General features: G+C 42.7%; 1 protein-coding gene across 1 annotated transcript; it reads left to right on the top strand.

The window, feature by feature from the left end:
* Positions 1 to 8,482: 8,482 nt before the first annotated feature.
* Positions 8,483 to 22,486, top strand: LOC121875421 (alpha-amylase-like). Its single transcript, XM_042379980.1, has 2 exons — positions 8,483 to 8,532; positions 22,051 to 22,486. Exons 1-2 carry the CDS (start codon positions 8,483 to 8,485, stop codon positions 22,484 to 22,486), a joined length of 486 nt encoding a protein of 161 aa, XP_042235914.1.
* The last annotated feature ends 388 nt before the right edge of the window (positions 22,487 to 22,874 follow it).

The raw sequence follows: 22,874 nt of genomic DNA, 5'->3' as shown, positions 1-22,874 counted from the left end.
CAACGCCCGGGTCGTGAGGTCATTTGTAAGGTGCTAAATGTTAATTGATTGTGTATACAGTGTGTCGTGGTGGCCTGTTTACTGTAGACTGTAGGACACTTTTTATAGGTTACTGTAGTGTACTGTATGTATGTATGTGTGTATGTATGTAATAATAATAATAATAATAATAATTGACGGTTTATTGAAAAAGTTCTGCAGCCCGAAGGCTGAAAATATACATTGGACATAAATGACTTATTACATACATTGGTGGTTTAACAAAAGCCTTCATTAGAGAAAGGTAAAGGAACATACAGTGAACATACAGATTAATGTAGGTGTTGAACAGCAAAGACGCAGTGTAGTAACTCCCTCCCAGATGGTGTTAGGAGGGACCTCACGTGGTGTAGTTTCCTACAGATGGTGTATGAGGGCCTCCGTGGTGTGTAATTCCCTCCAGATCAGTGTTATAGGGACCTCACGTGGTGTAGTAATTCCTCACAGATGGTGTTATGAGGGCCTCACGTGGTGTAGTAATTCCCTCACAGATGGTGTTATGAGGGGCCTCACGTGGTGTAGTAATTCCCTCACAGATGGTGTTGATCACCTCAATTCCCTCGCAGATGGTGTTATGGGGCCTCACGTGGTGTAGTAATTCCCTCACAGATGGTGTTATGAAGGCCTCGTGGTGTAGTAATTCCCTCACAGATGGTGTTATGAGGGGCCTCACAGATGGTGTTATGAGGGGCCTCACGTGGTGTAGTAATTCCCTCACAGATGGTGTTATGAGGGGCCTCACGTGGTGTAGTAATTCCCTCACAGATGGTGTTATGAGGGGCCTCACCTGGTGTAGTAATTCCCTCACAGATGGTGTTATATAAGTGAGGTGTGGTTCCAGGCCTTCCTATCGTAGACGGATTAACACATCGCTGGTTGTTGGGTCTCACGGGCCGTTATCACTGGGTACCTGGGACCTCACTGTGTGAAGGTCAACTTGGGTACCACTGTTACTGTTGAGTTGTTCTCACTGACTTAAGCACTGTTCACCACCGTTCACCTCTGTTTAACACTGGTTCCATTCCTTTCCTAAATGAAATTGTAACTTCTGGCGAGAACATGTTGATATTCCGGTGGGGAGGAGGGTTCAGGGGAGGGAGTTGGTATGGGCCAATTTAACAGTTGACCTGGCTGCTCCGAGAGGAGCGCCAGTATGTATGTATGCATGTATGTATGTATGCATGTATGTATGTATGTATGTTAGTATGTATGTATGTATGTATGTATGTATGTATGTATGTATGTATGTATGTATGTATGTATGTATGTATGTATGTATGTTAAGTGTATACTGCTCCTACTGGTTGTGTAAATGTGTTCAGTGTACTTTATTTGTAGTGTATTTCAGTGTACAGTTCTTGTTCAGGTAGAATACAAATGTCCATCATTAGAGTATAATGACTGAACTGTTGACTTATAATACTTTAATTATACTTTTATGTTTATCATGGTAGTTTATTACGTTCACTGACCTGTGTTAACCTGAGCTATGGTGGTACTCTTATAGTTCTGTTGACTAAACTATATTATTATTTTCATCATCATCATCATCATCATCATCATCATTATTATTATTGTGTGTAGTAGTAATAGCATCGTTGTTACGTCATTAGCTCACACGCCACAAACACACAGACGAACAAACAATAGACACGAGGAACAACAACAACAACAGCTATGGTAACTCATTGTCTCCGGGGATCTGGAACTCTTAATTAAACACTAAACATTGACCATAAAAACCCTTCTGCCTGAGCTGTGGATCAGATCCCATGTGTCCGTGGCTAGTGCTACAGATAGTTCCCGCCTTAACTCTCTCCATGAAACAGTAACACCACTTGAGACGCTGCACTGCCTTACCATCTCATAAAAGAGTGTGTCCATTGTGTTCAGCTGTGGTGGTGGGTGTAGGTTACAGTCGGGAGTGGGCCCCCTGGTGTGTGGAGGCGGTCCAGGGGCAGTGTGGTGGACGGGCGGGGGTGGCTGGACTCCCTGGTGGGTGGAGGCGGGCGAGGGCGGCAGGACTCCGCCCAGTAGGACGCCGCCCTGCCTCCCGCTGACCTCTGCCCACATTTGTTCCTCACACGTCACGGTAATTGCTCTTCAAATCTTCTTTCTTTCTCTCTGGCGTTTAAGGATATGATGACGTTTGCCTTCAAGCTGTGGCTGGCTGTTGTTAAGTTTGACACCACCAACTGACGCGGTAATATCTTCACTCTTTATGTATATATATATCTATTATTCATAATAAATAAATACAACATTATCTAACTCCACCTGAATCTACTATACATTTCCATTTAATTAAACCAAAGGCAGAAAATACAATAATAATACTGGAACAACACTTAAAAATTACCATAAATCACTGAAATAAAAAAAAACTAAATATTAAAAGCCATCACAAACCCACGGCGCCTAAAGGGTACAATAAACAGCTACTGAGAAGAGAGACAAGAACACATACGGTTTACAATATATAGATTAACAATGTTTTTAGAGCGAACTGCCCAGAGCTGGCGGGTTATTGGCCTGAAAAACACCACGTCAAGCACAGCATCTGATGGGGGGTGAAGGGTCAAGCGGAGGAGAGAATGTTAACTTTAGTCATATTCTAAGAAGGTTAAGGTTCTTTATTATTATTATTATTATTATTATTATTATTATTATTATTATTATTATTATTTGTTGATGTTGTTATCGTTGTTGTTATTACCTAATTTTGCTTCGGGGATCATGACCACCACAAACAATCAACTTCGTTTTAGTTCTCTATGTGACACAACCCTCCTACCCCTCCCCCTCCCCCTCCCCCCCTTCCCCCTCCCTCCTGCTGGGGTGCGTGTGTGTCCAGGTGTTGGGTGTCCACATTCCATAAAGATGTCATCGTGGGCCCCGGGACCTCTGGTCATTTGTGGTGGACGGATGCTGTGTTCAGTCCCTCCTACCGCTGACAGAGTCCTCCCATCCATCCTACCATCCTTCCCACCACCCCTTCTGCCATTCCACCTGCCATCCTTCTTGCCATCCTTGCAGCTATCTATCCTACCAACCCTCTCATTCCTTCTCTCATCCCTGCAGCTATTCCTTCTTTCATCCATCCTGCCATCCCTTCTGCCATACATCCTGCAATCCCTTCGCTCATCAATCCGGCCATCCATCCTCTCATTCCTCCTGCCATCCATCCTAGCAGTCTTCCTCCCATCCATACAAATAAACTCCAGTCAGCATCGGGCGACAGTAAGAAAATCTGGAATATCATAAATTCTATTCAGAACAGGAACACTAAGCCTTCGGCCCCCCACTCAGCTTTTATGATAAATGATTCAGTTGTAACGGGACCCTCCCTCATTGCCAACCTCTTCAATGAATATTTTATTAATGTTGGCAAAAATCTTGCAGAGAGCATCCCTGATCACCACGAGGAATTTAGAGCCTACCTGCAAAACAGACAGCAAAATGAGCTGTTCTTATCTCCTGTCACAGCAGATGAATTACTGGGCATCATAAAAATGTCCATTGATGCAGCAGCAGGCGAAGATAATACAACAATGGGCACCATTAAGAAAGTAGCCCACTTATTACTACCTGTTCTCCTGCACATCTGTAACTCCTCCTTCACTAGCTAGTGGTGTCTTTCCGGATAAACTGAAAATTGCTAAAGTTCACTCAGCATATAAAAATCTGGGGACAAAGGTCTTTTAAAGAATTACCACCCCATATCAGTCCTCCCAGCCTTGAGTAAGATACTGGAGAAGCTAGCATGTAGTACACTAAATTCTTTCTGCAGTGTCAATAACATCTTTACAGACTCCCAGTTTGGATTTAGAGCTAGAAGGTAGACTGAGAGTGCTCTGCTATCCTTTACTAATGACATCTTAAATTCCTTTGATGACAGTCAGTTCACAGTCGGTATATTCTTGGACCTCTCTAAAGCCTTCGATACTGTCGACCATACCATCCTCCTTTCAAAGCTTGAACATTACGGCATTAAGGGCCTGCCCCACAGTTGGTTTACCTCATATCTGTTCAACAGGAAGCAGTATGTCTGCTATAATAATCACCAATCTGACCCTTCGCCAATCTTGTATGGCGTCCCCCCAAGGTTCCATTCTCGGTCCAGTACTGTTTTTGTTGTACATAAACGACATAGTCCACGCCAGCACACTCATAAAATACATCTTATTTGCAGACGATAGTAATCTCTATGCCAGCAACTCAGACCTCCATTTCTTGATGAGAACTATGAACACTGAATTGAATAGATTCAGGACCTGGGTAATACGTAATAAGCTGACCTTAAACCTTGAGAAAACCCACTACACGATCTTTCACAGAAGAAAAAATTACCCCCCGACTTGGACCCGCTGTACCTTGGTAATCCTGTCCTCAAATGCGAAAATACTAAATTCCTCGGAGTTATTGTTGATGAGAAACTTAACTGAACAAACCACATACAAGCCATTCACAGTAAAGTCAATAAACAGTGAGGTATCCTGTATCACACTCGTCAGTCACTCACTCTTACAGCAATGAAAGCAATCTATTATGATCTTGTTTACCAACACCTGATACACTGTCACACACTATGGGGGGGCCTGTGGCTCTTCAAAAACACAATCCCTGGTTACTGCACAAAAGAGAGTTGTACGGACAATGACCTACTTGAAAAAAACAGATCACACAAACGAAAAATTTGCTAAATTGAAAATGTTAAAATTCGAAGATATTAGCACCTACTGCTGTGCCCTCTTTGTTTACAAATCTATCAATCACTTGCTTGACAATAATTATTTCCAGTTCCCGAGTAATCAGAGATACAACTTAAGGCACCCATGCCATCCTCTCAGTCCCAGACCTCCATAAAATATTAAGGTGTGAAAGTGTGGAACAACTTACCCCCACACATCCGAGCAAAGACTACGCTCCCTTCTTTTAAATCATCTCTTAGAAAATATCTATTGTCTAAGTATTAATATTTCCTGTAATACCTGCTTTTATTGTAAAATGAAAACAGTTTATCGGAAATTATCATGTAAATAGATAAGAAATTACCATTGCAATAAACATAACTGCCAACTAGACCCTAATCCTGACAGCTCTGTCCTCTTGTTCAACCTTAATACTGTACAACCCATGTTGTACTGCTCCCCCATTATATATATGTTTTTCAATTCCACTGTAATTTATGTATATACTTATAATAAAAAAAATAAAAAATAAAAATAATAATAATAAATAAATAAAATTAATAAATATTCAAGTGATAACCGTGGTAACATTATGAGATGTTCTTATTACCACCATGCTATTGTACTATTCCAGATGATACTAAATGTTACATAATACTTCCTTGAGATAAATGTATAGTATATATCAGGTGCCTCAAAGAGAGCTCAGGTTCTCAACTGGCTCAGCCATGTTAATATTATCCACTCTGTATCTGTATTTTTCTGGCTAAATACACTGTTTCAATTCAATTAAAATTCAATTCCTGCCATCCCTCCTGCCTTCCATCCTCCCTACCCTCCCCCACATCCCTCAGGACATTGGTTGGTATCCTTGAAAAACATCCTGAACACCATATCCTAAATTCACGTGTCAATATGGATTTTTTGTTCAGACTTGTCACTTATAAATACCTTAACTGTTACTGGATCCTATTGGTATAATCACAACACAGGACTGACATAATTTCCACTCGTAATCTTCTTAGTCTGATATCAGTTCAATATTAAATTCTATCCTATTCTTTCTATTTATCTTATTTCTTCATTCATGTTTATCAAAGGTTTGTTTTTCTTTCTTCTTCCAGACAGACAGACTCCACAGTGCCTGAAACCTCGACACAATTGGTCATATGTGGTGACTCGTAGCCTAACCTAACCTAACCTAACCTAACCTAACCTAACCTAACCTAACCTAACATAAAAACATAAGAACATAAGAATGGAGGAAACTGCAGCAGGCCTGTTGGCCCATACTGGACAGTCCCGTTTACACCCAACCCCTATTGCTCATATAAGCAAGCATCCAACCTATGTTTGAAGCTATTCAGCGTATTCGAGTTAATGATGATATTTGGTAACTTGTTCCATTCATCCACTACTCTGTTACCAAACCAGTGTTTACCTATTTCGAGGCTAAATCTAAATTTGTCTAATTTAAAACCATTGTTACGAGTTCGCTCCTGGTTGGATAGTTTGAGTACCTTTGTAATGTCCCCTTTGTTTAGCCCTGACTTCCATTTAGACACCTCTATCAGGTCGCCCCTCGCTCTACGTCTCTCGAGGGAGTGCAAATTAAGATGCTTTAATCTGTCTCTATACTCAAGGTTCCTAATGCCCGGGATTAGTCTTGTCATTCTCCTATGAATTCTTTCCAAGTATTCTATATCCATTCTGTAATACGGTGACCAGAACTGAACTGCGTAATCCAGGTGTGGTCTCACAAGCGCAAGATACAGTTTTAGGATGACCTCGCTAGTCTTGTAACTAACACTCCTGTGTATGAATCCAAGTACTTTATTAGCCTTGTTACGAGCAAAAACACATTGTTTACTTGGCTTAAGGTTCCTACTTATCATTACTCCTAAATCTCTCTCGCAGTCGGATTTCTCAATGGCATCGTTGTTCATCTGGTAACTAGTTTCCCTGTTTACATCTCCTATACTGAGTACTTTACATTTATCCACGTTAAATTTCATCTGCCATTTTTCAGACCATTCGAAAAATTTGTTTAGATCTTCCTGTAGTTTTGCGGAGTCCTCATCAGATTTAATAACATGTCCTATTTTAGTGTCATCAGCAAATTTACTTATGTTGCTGTCTATGCCGATATCTATGTCGTTTATGTATATAGCAATTAATAATGGTCCAAGTACTGAGCCTTGGGGAACTCCACTAGTGACGTTGCTCCAATGGGATTTAGTGCCGTTAATGCTCACTCGCTGTTTCCTGTCCTGTAACCACGCCCTAATCCATGTGCTTCTACCTTTCTAATTAGTCTTTCGTGGGGGACTCTGTCGAAGGCTTTGCTAAAGTCGAGATATACCACATCATAATTGTGCCCCTCGTCCACCGATTCGAAAGCTGATGAAAAGAATGTTAATAGATTAGTTCGACATGAACGCCCGCTTGTGAAGCCTGCTTGTATGTGTTCACTAATAGAAATGTGTTATGGATATACTTTACTCTGTCGGGCTGATGGATGTCTTGAAAGGGATGTTTTGATGGATGTCTTGATGGATGTCTTGACGGATGTCTTGAAAGGGATGTCTTGATGGATGTCTTGAAAGGGATGTCTTGATGGATGTCTTGATGGATGTCTTGAAAGGGATGTCTTGATGGATGTCTTGAAAGGGATGTCTTGACGGATGTCTTGGTGGATGTTTTGATGGATGTCTTGAAAGGGATGTCTTGATGGATGTCGTGAAAGGGATGTCTTGATGGATGTCTTGATGGATGTTTTGATGGATGTCTTGAAAGGGATGTCTTGATGGATGTCTTGAAAGGGATGTCTTGATGGATGTCTTGATGGATGTCTTGAAAGGGATATCTTGATGGATGTCTTGAGAGGGATGTCTTGATGGATGTCTTGAGAGGGATGTCTTGATGGATGTCTTGATGGATGTCTTGATGGATGTTTGATAGATGTCTTGAGGGAGATCTTGATGGCTGTCTTGAAGGGAGGATGGATGTCTTGATGGATGTCTGTCTTGATGGATGTCTTGATGGATGTCTTGAGAGGGAGGATGTGATGGATGTCTTGAAAGGGATGTCTTGATGGATGTCTTGATGGATGTCTTGATGATGTCTTGAGGGATGTGTGATGGATGTCTTGAAGGATGTCTGATGATTGGATGGATGTCTTGAAGGGATGTCTGTGTGATGGATGTCTTGATGGATGTCTGTTGATGGTGTCTTGATGGATGTCTGTCTTGATGGATGTCTTGTGGTCTGTCTTGATGGATGTCTTGATAGATGTCTTGGAATGTCTTGATGGCTGTCTTGATGGATGTCTGTCTTGATGGATGTCTTGATAGATGTCTTGAAATGGAGTTGATGGCTGTCTTGAAAAGATGGATGTCTTGATGGATGTCTTGAAAGGGATGTCTTGATGGATGTCTTGAAAGGGATGTCTTGATGGATGTCTTGAAAGGGATGTCTTGATGGATGTCTTGAAAGGGATGTCTTGATGGATGTCTTGAAAGGGATGTCTTGATGGATGCCTTGATGTCTTGAAAGGGATGTCTTGATGGATGTCTTGAAAGGGATGTCTTGATGGATGCCTTGACGTCAGATTTATGTTGTCTGGTAATTAACACCAGCATTCACCCCCCCCAATAAGAGTTGTCGATGAGGTGGACCAATCAGGAACGAGTATTACTGACTACCTGATGAACTGGTTGTCAGGAGGTGAACCATGTTAAGCCTCAGGTAAGATGACAGCTACATCACCTGTTACCTGTTGCCTCGAGATTAATGAGTGCAGGTGAGTACAGGTGTCTCATAGTAATGGTTTAAGTTGTCTTTTCCTGCTTAATATCACACACACACATACACACACACACACACACACACACACACACACACACACACACACAGAAAATCTACGTGTAATTTTCCCACAAAACTCAATGCTTCACCAAGAGGGACGTTTGTATCTGTGTGAAATTTTTCTATAACTGCGGTAGTATATTATTGTCCCATGTTCTTTGTACACTGAACGAGTACTCTACTATACTGTCACCTCCTCTCCCTCGTTCATAACACTGCTGAGGGCAACACACAACCGGTAGTAAAGTTGTTGTTGTTGTTGTGAAGTGCAATCCAGGAGATATCGTGAGGTAGTGCTGGAGGGCTGTGAGGGTTGTGACACAGAGAATGTTGTTGTTATTTTCACATGATTGGACCTGGATAAAACTTTTCTCTCCTGTTTGTTTGTCTTTTGGTCTGTGCCTACCCCCCCCTTCCTCTCTCTCTCTCTCTCTCTCTCTCTCTCTCTCTCTCATATATATGTCCTCCGCGTTGAGGACTCAAAGGTCACAGAGTACCCGCTGCCTCCCTAACGTTCGCTGCAGCACAAAAGGTTTTTCAATATTGTATTAAAACTGCACAGGTGTCAAGGGCCTGGAGGGACTTGCCAGACCCAAATTATCCACCAATTTGGGCGGCCGTGTTAACTCCCCTGCCGGGTGTCCCCCACCGACCATTAATCTGTGGTGTCCACGCGCGCCGGGGCGGCCGTCCAGCAGCCGCGGTGTCCACATTCATCGCGGGTGTCCGGCGGCGGCCCTGGGGTCTCCGCCGCCATCCATCCCGCCGTCAGGAGGTGTCAACCTGCCGCAGATACCCATATATCGGGCCACCGCCACCCCGCCTCCTCACCCCCTCCCCACGACTTCGACGACAGCCCCTTGGGAGTCACCTCTCTAGCCAAGATTAAACCGTGGAATACTCTCGTCCTGGGCGAGACCTGGCGTGCACCGAGAGAGATTTTCGCCTCTGAAAGCGCCAGAACAAGAAGATTAACCCGAGATTCTCTTAAATGAAGTCTGGTAGGATGTATCGGACGTGGGGTGTCGGGACGAGTGACCAAAGAGGTCGCAGCTTGTGGCGAGGATCAGGTTACCGCGCTATGCACAATTTCCAGTAAACGAGGGACACCGTGGCGTGTTCTCCTACATCACTAGCCACGCCACCACCCGGAGCCTCACGCCCTTGGGGAAGACGGAAGGATTCACGGCCGTCACCAACTTCCTAATGAGGGACACCAGTGAATAGGAGAGAAGAAGGATCCCGGGATCTTCATGAGGACAGCTACTTATGAGGAGGAGTAGGTACTGTCTGTCTCCTCATGGAAGTACTCGTGTAAGGGTAGACATGGGAAGTAGCAGTGTCATGATAGATGTACTGTACTGGGGTAGTAGTAGTGGGTATGGGGAGAGGTACTTTCCTCATGGGGTCACTGTCGCATGGTGGATGTGGGGGAGTGTTAATGGGTTAGTGTTACACATATAAGTTGATTTTTCTTAACTGTTTATTCTTTCACCAATAAATATATTAGAGGATTTACTGCAATCATTCAATCACACATTTCAGCAGAGGTGTTAAGTCAACCATCCACTCAATCACATATAGTAAATAACATGTATATTTCAGTAGAGATGTAAGGTTAATTACTCAGTCAATGACACCTTAGGTCAACCACACCCGCGACTTCACCCACTCTATCGTTAGGTTGTAAACACATTCTCACTGACCCCAATTGTAGGTACCAGAGTTTGTTATCTCGGGCTATCAGTTAAAAATAAAAATATTGTATACTATTGATAGCACAGCTCTCTCTCTCTCTCTCTCTCTCTCTCTCTCTCTCTCTCTCTCTCTCTCCTTTTTTTCTGTATTTTATGTATTTCTCTCTTCCTATCTTCTCTTCCTTTCTTTTCAATTCTCTCCCTAATTCCCCTATCTTTCTATCTCTCTCCTTCCGTCTCTCTCCATCAGCCCTTCCTCTCTTTCCCCCTCCTGTCTCCACCATCCTCTCCAACACCACACCCACACCCCTTCAACTTAGAAGAAGAAGAGGGCAAGAAGAGGAGGAGGAGACAAGAAGAAGAGGAGTGAAAGAGGGGGGGGGAGAAGAGGAGGAGAAGGAGGGTTGAGGAAGAAAAGGAGGGGGAAGAAGAGGAGAAGATAAGAAGAGAAGAAGACGACGAAGAGGATATGAAGAAGAAGAAGAACGAAGAAGAAGAAAATGAAAAAGAAGAAGAGTTAGCAAGACTCTCTTATTACGCATCCCGTGGCTCTGTTGTCGGTACCTGGTGACGGCGGTAAATTTATTGTTTGTAATCTCAATAAATAACGTAAGTAAATTCTCCACACCTTCGATCGGATCCCTTTATGATGTTTCTGATTGATAATACCGTCCGATCCAATCCCCCTTTTGTGGGTTTATATTCTTTATCAAAATAATTATACTTTTTTATGTTACTTTTTTTTTTTTACTTGAAATTGATTAGTGTAAAAAGATTCAATCAGATATACGGGTTTGTGATAGTGTTTGATCTGGTCTTTTGTGGTTCGGTGTTTCTCTGTATAAAAGTAGCTATTTTATTTCATTTTAGGTTTTTTTATGTGAAATTAAGTAAAGGATACGATGATATTAAGGCATTTTGTGTGTACTTATTGTAATGATGTGCGACCTACTTGATGGGGTGAGAGGGGAGGGTGGTGGGATGAAGGAAAGGTGAAGGGGTGATGGGGAGGTGATGGGTGATAGGAAGTGAGGGGGTGATGGGGAGGTGATGGGTGAAGGAAAGGTGAAGGATGGGAGGTGATGGGTAATAGGAAGTGAGAATTGAAGGGAGGTGATGGGTGAAGGAAGGTGAAGGGGGTGACAGGAAGGTGATGGGGTGATAGGAAGTGAGGGGTTGATGGGGAGGTGATGGGTGAAGGAAGGTGAAGGGGTGATGGGGAGTGATGGGGTGATAGGAAGTGAGGGGGGTGATGGGGAGGTGATGGGGTGAAGGGAGGTGATGGGGGTGATGGGAAGTGAGGTTGATGGGAGGTGATGGGGGTGATGAGGAAGTGAGGGTGATGGGGTGATGGGTGAAGGGAGGTGAGGTGAAGGAAAGGTGAGGGTGATGGGGTGATAGGAAGTGGGGGGGTGATGGGGAGGTGATGGGTGAAGGAGGTGATGGGGTGATGGGATGTGGTGGGGGTGATGGGGAGGTGGTGGGGTGAAGGTTTGAGGGTGATGGGGAGGTGATGGGGTGATAGGAAGATGATGGGATGAGGGGGAGGTAGTGGGGTGCTGGGCAGTGATGGGGTGAAAGGGAGGTGGTGGGGTGATTGGGAGGTGATGAGGTGAGGGGGAGGTGATGGGGTGAAGAGAAGGTGATTGGGTGAGGGGGGATGATGAGGTGACGGAGCTCATTGTCCACCTTATCATAGTGGTCATAAACTAGTGGTCTGATTCTCGCCTCTCTCTCTCTCTCTCTCTCTCTCTCTCTCTTATCTTTGACTCAAAAATACAAAATTAGATAAATTGACGGACAGAACGAGAGAGAGAGAGAGAGAGAGAGAGAGAGAGAGAGATTACATAGCAAAATAAAATTTGAAAACACAGCTGGGCCAATTTCCCCTTCCAGTCTTCCTTCTCCTCCCTTCTTCCTTCCCTTTTTCCCTCCTTCCCTCTCCTTTCTCCCTCTCCCTCCCCCTTTCCTCTGTCCTGCATGGCAGTGAACAGTGACATCACCCACATGAATCTGACCTATATATACTGTTAATGAATATGATCTATTTCTTTGTGTATGAACCTCTGTCCTGTGTGGCAGTGAGAAGTGATACCACCCTCAGTGTCAAGACCTGACTGAATTACTCAGAATAGGCAAACTGTACTACAAGCTTTGTCAATAAATCTATTAAATTAAAAATCTTTCCTTCCCTCTTTTCTTCCTCCCCCCCCACCCTCCCCTCCCCCTACCCCCTCCCCCTCCCCTCCCACTGTCTAAGGAGGTGATCCATGGATAATCTGAGAAGGATGAATTTTTAGGTCAATCCCTAGTAATTCTGGCCAGTTGATATCAGTAAGAATATCCTCCCTTCCCCTTCCCTATACCCCCTTCCTCCTTCACCTTCCCTCTCCCCCTTCGCCCTTTCCACTTACTCTTTCTTACTTTCACCCTTTCCCCTTCCCTTCCCCTCTTCGCCCTTCCCCTTACCCTTTCTACCCTTTCCCTTTCGCCCTTCCCTCTTCCCGTTTCCCTTCCCTCCCTTTCCCCTTTGCCCTTTCCCCTTCCCCCTCCCCTCCCCCTTCCCCCTTTGCCCTTTCTCCTGCCCCCCTCTGCCTTTCCCCTTACGTTCTCCATCCCTTCCCTCTCCTCTTCCCCTTTCCCTTAACGTCTTCCTAATCCATGGCGGGGGAGGGGGGTTTATGGTCGAAAATATCAGATTAACCTGAGCGGCGCCATTGTTTGTTAAGTGTGGGGGGGCGGAGGGGAGGGGTTAAGGGGGGGAGGGGAGGGGTGAAGGGGGGAGGAGTAGGGTGAAAGGGGGTAGAAGGAAGGGGGTAAGAGAGAAGGGGGTGTGGTTGATTTACTACTGGTGGGTATTGCTAGTTATAATGGCTATTGGTTAGTTAGTATTGTTATTAGGGATGATTAGTGGTTAGTAGATATTTCTAGTAGGAATAGGAAGTGTACCGAGAAATAGCATATATAATGGGAAATACTGGTGGGGTAATAGGTGGGAATAGTAGGTCACTAGGTAATGATAATTGATTTTATTATTGGCTGTTGCTAGTAGTTAATGCTAGTATTTTTACCAATTAAACAATATTAGTGAGAAAAGTACCAGTATCAGTGAAAGAAGCACAAGTATTAATGAAAGAAGTACCAGTATCAGTGAAAGAAGCACAAGTATTAGTGAAAGAAGTACCAGTATTAGTGAAATAAGCACAAGTATCAGTGAAAAAGTATCAGTATAAGTGAAAGAAGTACCAGTATCAGTGAAAAAAGTACCAGTATCAGTGAAAGAAGTACCAGTATCAGTGAAAAAAGTATCAGTATTAGTGAAAAAAGTACCAGTATCAGTGAAAGAAGCACAAGTATCAGTGAAAAAAGTATCAGTATAAGTGAAAAAAGTACCACTATGAAAGTACCACAAGTATCAGTGAAAGGAGTACCAGATGGGATGATGTAATGTACCGTACGTGTCCTTGGCGTAGCGGTACGTGCGGTGACCGTCCTTATCACAGAGACAAAAGAAAGAGTTGTATATCTTACTATCTTTCACAGGTAATAAAGCAATAAAGCGGGAGGTATTATGCTGTATATACCTGAGGGAATATTACTCTGGGCTGCTACCTGGCTGGACGCTCTCTCTCTCTCTCTCTCTCTCTCTCTCTCTCTCTCTCTATTGTTTTCCATTTTTACCATGCTTAAAAATTATAGAGATAGATAGATAGATAGATAGAGAGAGAGAGAGAGAGAGAGAGAGAGAGAGAGAGAGAGAGAGAGAGAGGAAAAAAGATTATAAACTTGGTATCATTGTGTTATCAGGGTTGTGTGTGTGTGTGTGTTAGTGGTCTGTGTGTGTGTGTATATATATGTGTGTATGTGTGTGTGTGTGTGTGTGTATGTGTAGTGTGTGTGTGGTACAGGTGGTTGGTTGTGGTGAGTCTCCTTATCAATGAAATGACCTATTGTATGTACAGCGGACAGTTCCCAGTTGTACCCATTTCTCAGAACACTTCACTGCGTTTCCACATAGTCACAACTCATCAATCTCAGAGACGTGAGTAAATGCGTCCTTATTACACCTTTTATTCCCCGTTTCATCTTCGCCAAATGCGTATCTGCGTTACGGGAGTGAGTGATAAGAGGAGAGGAGTGTGCAAAAGTGGAGTAGATGGGAGGTTTGTGTGTGACGTTATCGACTTGTGGCACTCACAGTCGGCAGGCAGGAGCGGTGTGGCGGAGATAACGTATCTGTGACGCTCGGCCGACGTGTGAAAACTGCCCACGTGACGACCTGCTATCTCTACCATCGGCGGCACCCACGCCCAGCACGCCACCTCACGTCAATCCCACCCCAACCCCACGCCCAGCACGCCACTCCATGACAACCCCACACCTAGCACGCTACCCCAAGTTAACCCCACGCCTAGCTCGCCACCCCATGACAACCCCACGCCAACCACGGAAACCCAATCCAACCCCCCCACACTAACACTGCGCCCAGGATAGTAACCCACGCCTGCTTCACGTCCACTACGCTACCCCAAGCCAACCCCACGCCCAGCAAGGCACCCTCCACCCAGCAAGGCACCCCACACCCAGCAAGGCACCCCCACACCCAGCAAGGCACCTTATACCGATACGAGCAACAGGTGAAGAAAGACCAACAGAAGAAGCAGGTAACATCAGCAACAGGTGAAGTAAGGCCAGCAGGTAGAAACAGCAGGTAACTTCAGCAACAGGTGAAGCAAGGCCGAAACACAACACAAGAAAAGGCCAGCAGATTCAGCAACAGGTGAAGCAAGGCCAGCAGGTAGAAACAGCAGGTAACTTCAGCAACAGGTGAAGCAAGGCCAGCAGGTAGAAACAGCAGGTAACAGCAGGTGTGGCGAGGAGGGGCTTACAGCTGGTGTGGCCGTAGGTGGTGTTCGCTGTGTCTCAACTTGGTGTTGCCTCCAGCTGTTTACGATCAACAGGTGGATGGTTCCTGCCAGTGCTTCCTGCCTCTCACACCCTGAGTCTTACGGCGGTGTGTGTGTGTGTGTGTGTGTGTGTGTGTGTGTGTGTGTGTGTGTGTGTGTGTTCACCTCTACCTGAATTGGCACAAGGTAATGATGAATAATATCCTACACCAATATCAAGGTGAGAAAAAGTCACTCATTACCTGCATTTAAACAGTACTTGATAAAACATCCCTCATGAGCGAAAAACACCGTCAGTTAGGTCATGAAACACAGATACCGGGCTGATAAAGTTAAATCCGAAAGCTAAATCACCTAACAAAGTGTCCCTTTCATCCACCACACCAAAAAAATTATAGAAAATGGAGAGTTTTACAAAATCCACAGATAAGCGTAACGAAGATTTATAAGGGGTGTAAAAGTTACTTAAAAATCCTTTGTTAGGTATAACAACCACTAAGATCTCCTGAAAACATAATGGATTCCTTCTCTCGAATAAACACTTAAACACATCACTGCAACGGGGGGCACATATACACACTTTCAAAACACACTAAAAAGGCCCTCCCTTCCTAAATTACTTAAATAAACACTTAACTTAAGAGTAGGAGTACACCCTATCCACCCCCTCCTCTCTAAAGTGACTAATATAAATCCACTCCCTCCTCCCTAAAGTTACTTATATAATCTCTTCACTTATATGAAAAGAACGGGGACGCCTTATCCACTCTTCAATACATACTTAAAAGGACATTTCCTCCTCAGAAAAACACCCAGGACTCGTTCGATTTAACCCTCACACAAACGCCCCGAGCATCAGCCAGTCTTTATCCCTGGCGTTACTGTTCCTCTCTTCAGCCTTGGGATCACTACCTCCTCCATCCCTCTGTACCTTTGGGCATTTCTCCCCATTGCAGAGAGCCTTTTAGTCTCCCACAGTAGCTTTCATGTGCAATAAGCCACTGCAACAAAGCAACAATGCAGAGCCGGACAAAAAGCGATGCAGGACTCGGGCCACGCGTTCCTTTGTGACCAGGGCGTGGCTGGTTAGGTGGCCGAGAGGGGAGGGTGGATGGCTAGTCGTCTGGGGTTTGTCTAATGAGAGGTGGTCGAGTGGGAGGATGTGGATGAGTGGGGGAAAGAGAGAGGGAGGTAGTTGAGTAGGGGGGAAGAGATGTGGTCGAGTGTGTGAGGAAGGAGATCGAAAGGGAGGATGTGGATGAGTGGGGGTGGAAAGGAAGGTGGTCAAATAGGGGGATGGATGCAGCGGGAGGTGATCGAGTAGGGTGGGAGGGGAGACAGGTGATCGAGTGGGGAATGAGGGAGGTAGAGTAGAGAGAGATAGGTGGTCAGGGAAGAGGGGGGAGGGAGGAGGAGGGAGGAGGGAAGGCAGAAAACAGACTTTGAAAACTGAGGAAGACGCTGGTTACTCCCCAGACAAAGTCCCACCACAGAGAGACCATAACAGCACACACTATAATGGTTGTATTAGTAGTCGTGGCGTGTGTGTGTGTGTGTGTGTGCAGTGGACGAGTGGAGGCAGGCCATCCTATCCTAAGGGCTGCTTGTTGACGCCGAGGCACTCCCCCCCCCCACCTCCCCAGTCCACCCAGCTGTGAATGGATACCTAACTTTACATCTGGGGAAGTGAAGGTGGTGTATCTAGAGCCGTTTACACTACCTACACAGGTGTTGTATATACTGTACTTTAATGGTATAACCCGAGGTCGTAACCAGACGCAGTAACACAAGTACCGTAGTCAAGGTTATGGTTTCGTCACTCACACAGGAAGACCAGAGTTCGACCCCAACCTTGACGATTGTTTTCAGCAGACAACAATATTTTCCTGTCATTGGGGCCTCGGTATTAATGACAATAACAATAAACAGTAACTGGAGTTTATATCAGCGACAGTAGTTAACATAAGAGAGGATTATCTTGATGTGTAATTTACGATGTGATTTTGTTTTGTTGGTGTTTTTATATTGAAGTGTGTTAATGACAGGTGAAGACCTGGTGGACTTAACCCGTACTACTCTATAGTACGGTGATTAATCTTAAATACGGTGACTTAACTCTTGAGCAGGATTATTCATCTCTTGATTACGATGACTTAATTCTTGAGTACGATGTGCAACAAAAAAAGATAACTTCGAAAAATATCCGCTAGAGGGCAACACCGTAGTACATGACGTCAGGGTAAACAACAACACAAACGACTTCCATTAAAAAAAAAAACTAAAAAAGAGAATTTGAGAATTTCTTTGATAAAACAAAATTGCCAGTAAGTCGTAGTAAAATATAACAATGTGCACGAGGACCAACTTTAATCCCTGTGTTATGATCGCCGAAGCACGACTGCAATCATAATAGAATAGCCAGACAGGTTATGTGACGGGAAACTCCACGAACTATGTGAAGAAATGGACATCACGTGGATTTGTTGTCCTTGGTCAGCTGATTCGTCCGGTCTGCAACTGTTTTTTTTCTCTTCTTTGTTGTCATAGAGTTCCTTCAGATGTGTCGTTTGTTTGTTGTTGTTGATGATTTTTTTTGGTAAGGAAGATAATTTTTTTTAAGTTGGAGTTATTATTTGTTGTTGTTGTTTTGTCTGTGTGTTTGTTTTGTGATTTTATTTTTATCCTTGTCTTTGTAATTGCTTTTTTTACGTGATATATTGTATTTGCTGTGTTTATTTTCCCATTTCTTCGTTCTATCTTTGTATATTTTACTGATTATTCTCACCAGTTCGTGTGTTTGTTTGTGAATATAACGATACAGGAGTATTTGTTTGCTTGTATACTTTAGTTACACTGTTTATATTCAACTTTCCTGGTCACTGTCTTTGTTTCCTGTTTATTTGTCTTTTCCTTGTAGATTACGTCACAAATTTACGTTTTTTTTTAGAATATTTTCGTCGAGTATCGCTTAATGATGCGTTTACCGTCGTGTACAGATAAGAGAAGACACACTATTTGTATTCCTGTCTCTTGATGATGGATTCGTGACTAAATTCTCCTCCGTTTCTTTGTTGTTTCTGTCATAATCTTGTTTCCTTGATTATCTCTGTTTATGTTACTAAAGGAGTACTTGATTGTGCGTCTGAGGGGTCGTTTGTCGGAGAGGATCGTGTGAGAATTTGTCCTCAACCTACAGGTGTTTTGGATTTTTATTATTCTATGTTTTTGTTAATTCTCGTGTGTTTTTTTTGTGTTTAATGCGTCATAGAGTGTTAGTTGTGCGTCTCACAGTGTGTTTGTCGAGGTTCAGAATCACTTTATACGCTAGTCTTGTTTAATTGTTTTTGTTTGTTTTTAATTGATAATTTATTCGTACACACACACACACACACACACACACACACACACACACACACACACACACACACACACACACACACACACACACACCAAAACACATCCACACAAAGCCTTCCCCCCACACACACACCTGTCCTGCTCCAGGCTCAGGTGTTGTGCTGGAGGCAGGTGAAGGTGAAGACCAAGGCTGGGGCTCAAGTAAGTCTGATATCCAACAACAACAATAACAATAATATCAACAAGAACATTCAACAATAACAACAACATTCAACAACAACCACAAAACAACAACAATAACAACAACAACATCATCAACAATAACAACAAAACATCAATAATAACAACAACAACCACAAAACAACAACAATAACAACAATAACAACATCAACAACATCAACAACAACTGCAACAATAACGTCAACAACAACAACAAAACATTCAATACAACAACAACATCAACAATAACTGCAACAACAATCAACAACCACAACAACATCAACAATGACAATAATAACAACAAACACATTCAACAACAACAACAACAACAACAAGATGGTCATTGAGTCTCTATGATATTTTTAGCTACGCGCGTGTGTGTGTGTGTGTGTGTGTGTGTGTGTGTGTGTGTGTGTGTGTGTGTAAACGTCGTCTTTCACTGACTGTCTGTTTGGGAATCTACACTAATTTCTACACTTCCTCGTCTGTTTATTTATGTCTGTCTGTCACTGTATCTGTCTATTTATTTCTGTCACTGTATCTGTCTATTTATGTCTGTCACTGTATCTGTTTATTTATGTCTGTCTGTCACTGTATCTGTCTATTTATTTCTGTCACTGTATCTGTCTATTTATTTCTGTCACTGTATCTGTTTATTTATGTCTGTCTGTCACTGTATCTGTTTATTTATGTCTGTCTGTCACTGTATCTGTCTATTTATTTCTGTCACTGTATCTGTCTATTTATTTCTGTCACTGTATCTGTTTATTTATGTCTGTCTGTCACTGTATCTGTCTATTTATGTCTGTCTGTCACTGTATCTGCTTATTTAGTCTGTCTGTCACCGTATCTGTCTATTTATGTCTGTCTGTCACTGTATCTGTTTATTTATGTCTGTCTGTCACTGTATCTGTTTATTTAATGTCTGTCTGTCTGTGTGGAGAAGACAACCTGAAATAAGATCAATAATTCCTCATGATAAACATTCCCTTACGTAACACCCATCCATCCATCCACCCATCCACCCACCCACCCATCCACCCATCCACCCACCCACCTATCCACCCACCCACCCACCCACCCATCCACCCACCCACCCACCCACACCCATCCCACCCATCCACCCACCCACCCATCCACCCACCCACCCACCCACCCATCCACCCACCCACCTATCCACCCATCCACACCCACCCACCCATCCACCCATCCACCCATCCACCCACCCACCCATCCACCCACCCACCCACCCACCCATCCACCCACCCACCTATCCACCCACCCACCTACCCACCCATCCACCTACCCACCTATCCACCTACCCACCTACCCACCCATCCACCTACCCACCTATCCACCTACCCACCTATCCACCTATATCCACATTATTTTTAACTGTTTAACATAACACTAAAACACCTGTTAACACCTTACATTTTAACATAGTGGTTAATTAACAACTTTTTATCACTATAAATCCCAAAAAATAATAGAAATGATAGCTAAGATAAGGAATGCCAGGTAGCGACCACTAACGACCCAACTAGCAAACAAGGTAGTTATAAACAAGGCGCCTGAAGACGCTGGCCCTCACTGCCTCCCTCCACACAGTACTGACTCAGGTGTTGGTCAGTGAGGAGTGGACAGTGACGCTGCTCATATTAACAGTGATTTATCGGTACTGGCAGTGATTTATTGATACTAACAGTGATTTATTGATACTAACAGTGATTTATTGAAATTAACATTGATTTATTGATACTAACAGTGATTTATTGATATTAACAGTGATTTATTGATATTAACGGTGATTTATTGATATTAACGGCGATTTATTGATATTAACAGTGATTTATCGGTACTGGTAGAGATTTATTGATACTAACAGTGATTTATTGATATTAGCAGTGATTTATTGATACAAACAGTGATTTATTGATACAAACAGTGATTTATTGATACTAAACAGTGATTTATTGATGCTAACAGTGATTTATTGATACAAACAGTGATTTATTGAGACAAACAGTGATTTATTGATACTAACAGTGATTTATTGATACAAACAAAGATTTATTGATACTATCAGTGATTTATTGATAAACAGTGATTTATTGATACAAACAGTGATTTATTGATACTAACAGTGATTTATTGATACTAACAGTGATTTATTGATACAAACAGTGATTTATTGATACAAACAGTGATTTATTGATACAAACAGTGATTTATTGATACAAACAGTGATTTATTGATACTAACAGTGATTTATTGATACAAACAGTTATTTATTGATACAAACAGTGATTTATTGATATTAACAGTGATTTATTGATACAAACAGTGATTTATTGATACAAACAGTGATTTATTGATACAAACAGTGATTTATTGATACTAACAGTGATTTATTGATACAAACCGTGATTTATTGATACAAACAGTGATTTATTGATACAAACAGTGATTTATTGATACAAACAGTGATTTATTGATACTAACAGTGATTTATTGATACAAACCGTGATTTATTGACATTACAATAATGATAGTGTTATTACTAATGCGTTAATGTAAACGCTGTCTTGAGTTGATAATGGCTTCACAGGTGTTAAAATGAAAGGACTGGAGATAATTAGCAAAGGCGATTAAAGATAGACAGAAATAGAGAGAAGGATCCAGGTAAATTAGGTAAGTTAATTATAGTTAATTACCAGTTTATTGTTAATGTTATCAGGTGGTATAATTGTTATCAGGTGGTATAATTGTTATCAGGTGGTATAATTATGTGGTGTTAGTTGTTATTCTCTTTAATTAGATATTCTAATTACGTGAAGATTAGGGATCCCAACTTATTTACACCTGATAATTAATTACCATAACGCTACCTGAGGAGTTAGTGTTAGGTTAGGTTAGGCTTAAGGTTAGGTTAGGTTAGATTAGGTTAAGTTAGTAACCTGTACTCGGGTGGAAAACTATTCGGATGTGACCAACTTTATTAGATTTTTAGTTAAATTTATATTAATATAAAAGTTGGAATTTGTTTTATGACAGAGACTTTAATGTGATGTGTTATATAGGTATTTCTTGCCTATTGAACCAAGTAAATAATTGTATGTATTGAGTAATAATCTCAAGGTCAGGTCATTGAGCGTTTTGTTTACATTTGCTCCGCGACTCTAGGTCACCTCGGGTCCTGCCTGGCCTTAAGCATCAATAACTTGTTCCTGGTGTTAATATAAAACTGTAACATGTGGAGAGTTAGTATAGGAGTTACAGAGTTTATCCCCGTGTACCATCTGTTGTACCATCTGTTGTACCATCTGGTGTACGGTCTGGTGTACCATCTGTTGTACCGTCTGTTGTACCATCTGGTGTACCATCTGTTGTACCATCTGTTGTACCATCTGTTGTACCATCTGTTGTACCATCTGTTGTACCATCTATTGTACCGTCTGTTGTACCATCTGTTGTACCATCTGTTGTACCATCTGTTGTACCATCTGGTGTACCATCTGTTGTACCATCTGGTGTACCATCTGTTGTACCGTCTGTTGTACCATCTGTTGTACCATCTGTTGTACCATCTGTTGTACCATCTGGTGTACCATCTGTTGTACCATCTGGTGTACGGTCTGGTGTACGGTCTGGTGTACCGTCTGGGACAAAATTCACTCCCCGTGGTGAACCTGAGTCAAGGGAATGACTCTCCGAACTGACTCACCCTGACTGTTTCATCTCGTTAGGGGTCGATGCTGCTTCAGTTTGGGTGGGAGTAAACTTTTGACCCCGACTGTCTAAGGTGTCCAGTCGGCCTTTCAGTTGTATGTTGTAGTCACTAGTCCACTGTATTCATCATCCAGTATATGACATAAAATTCTATCAGCATATTTGGATAGTTTATTACATTTTTCTTAAATTTTTACCTTAAATAGAGATAAAAGGCCTCAAATTGTCTAGGATCATCTGTGTACCTACAATACAAAGTCTGGGGGATGAAACCGCCAGTAGTTAAGGATACAGGTCAAGGCTGGTTGGTTAGGTTAGGTTAGGTTAGGTTACGTCATTTACTAATAAGATATTTACACCTTGCA

Source organism: Homarus americanus, unplaced genomic scaffold, assembly GCF_018991925.1.
Source record: "Homarus americanus isolate GMGI-L3 unplaced genomic scaffold, GMGI_Hamer_2.0 scaffold40333, whole genome shotgun sequence".
Lineage (NCBI taxonomy): Eukaryota > Metazoa > Arthropoda > Malacostraca > Decapoda > Nephropidae > Homarus > Homarus americanus.
Note: the sequence above shows the minus strand (reverse complement) of the source record. Positions and strands in the feature narration are given on the sequence as shown.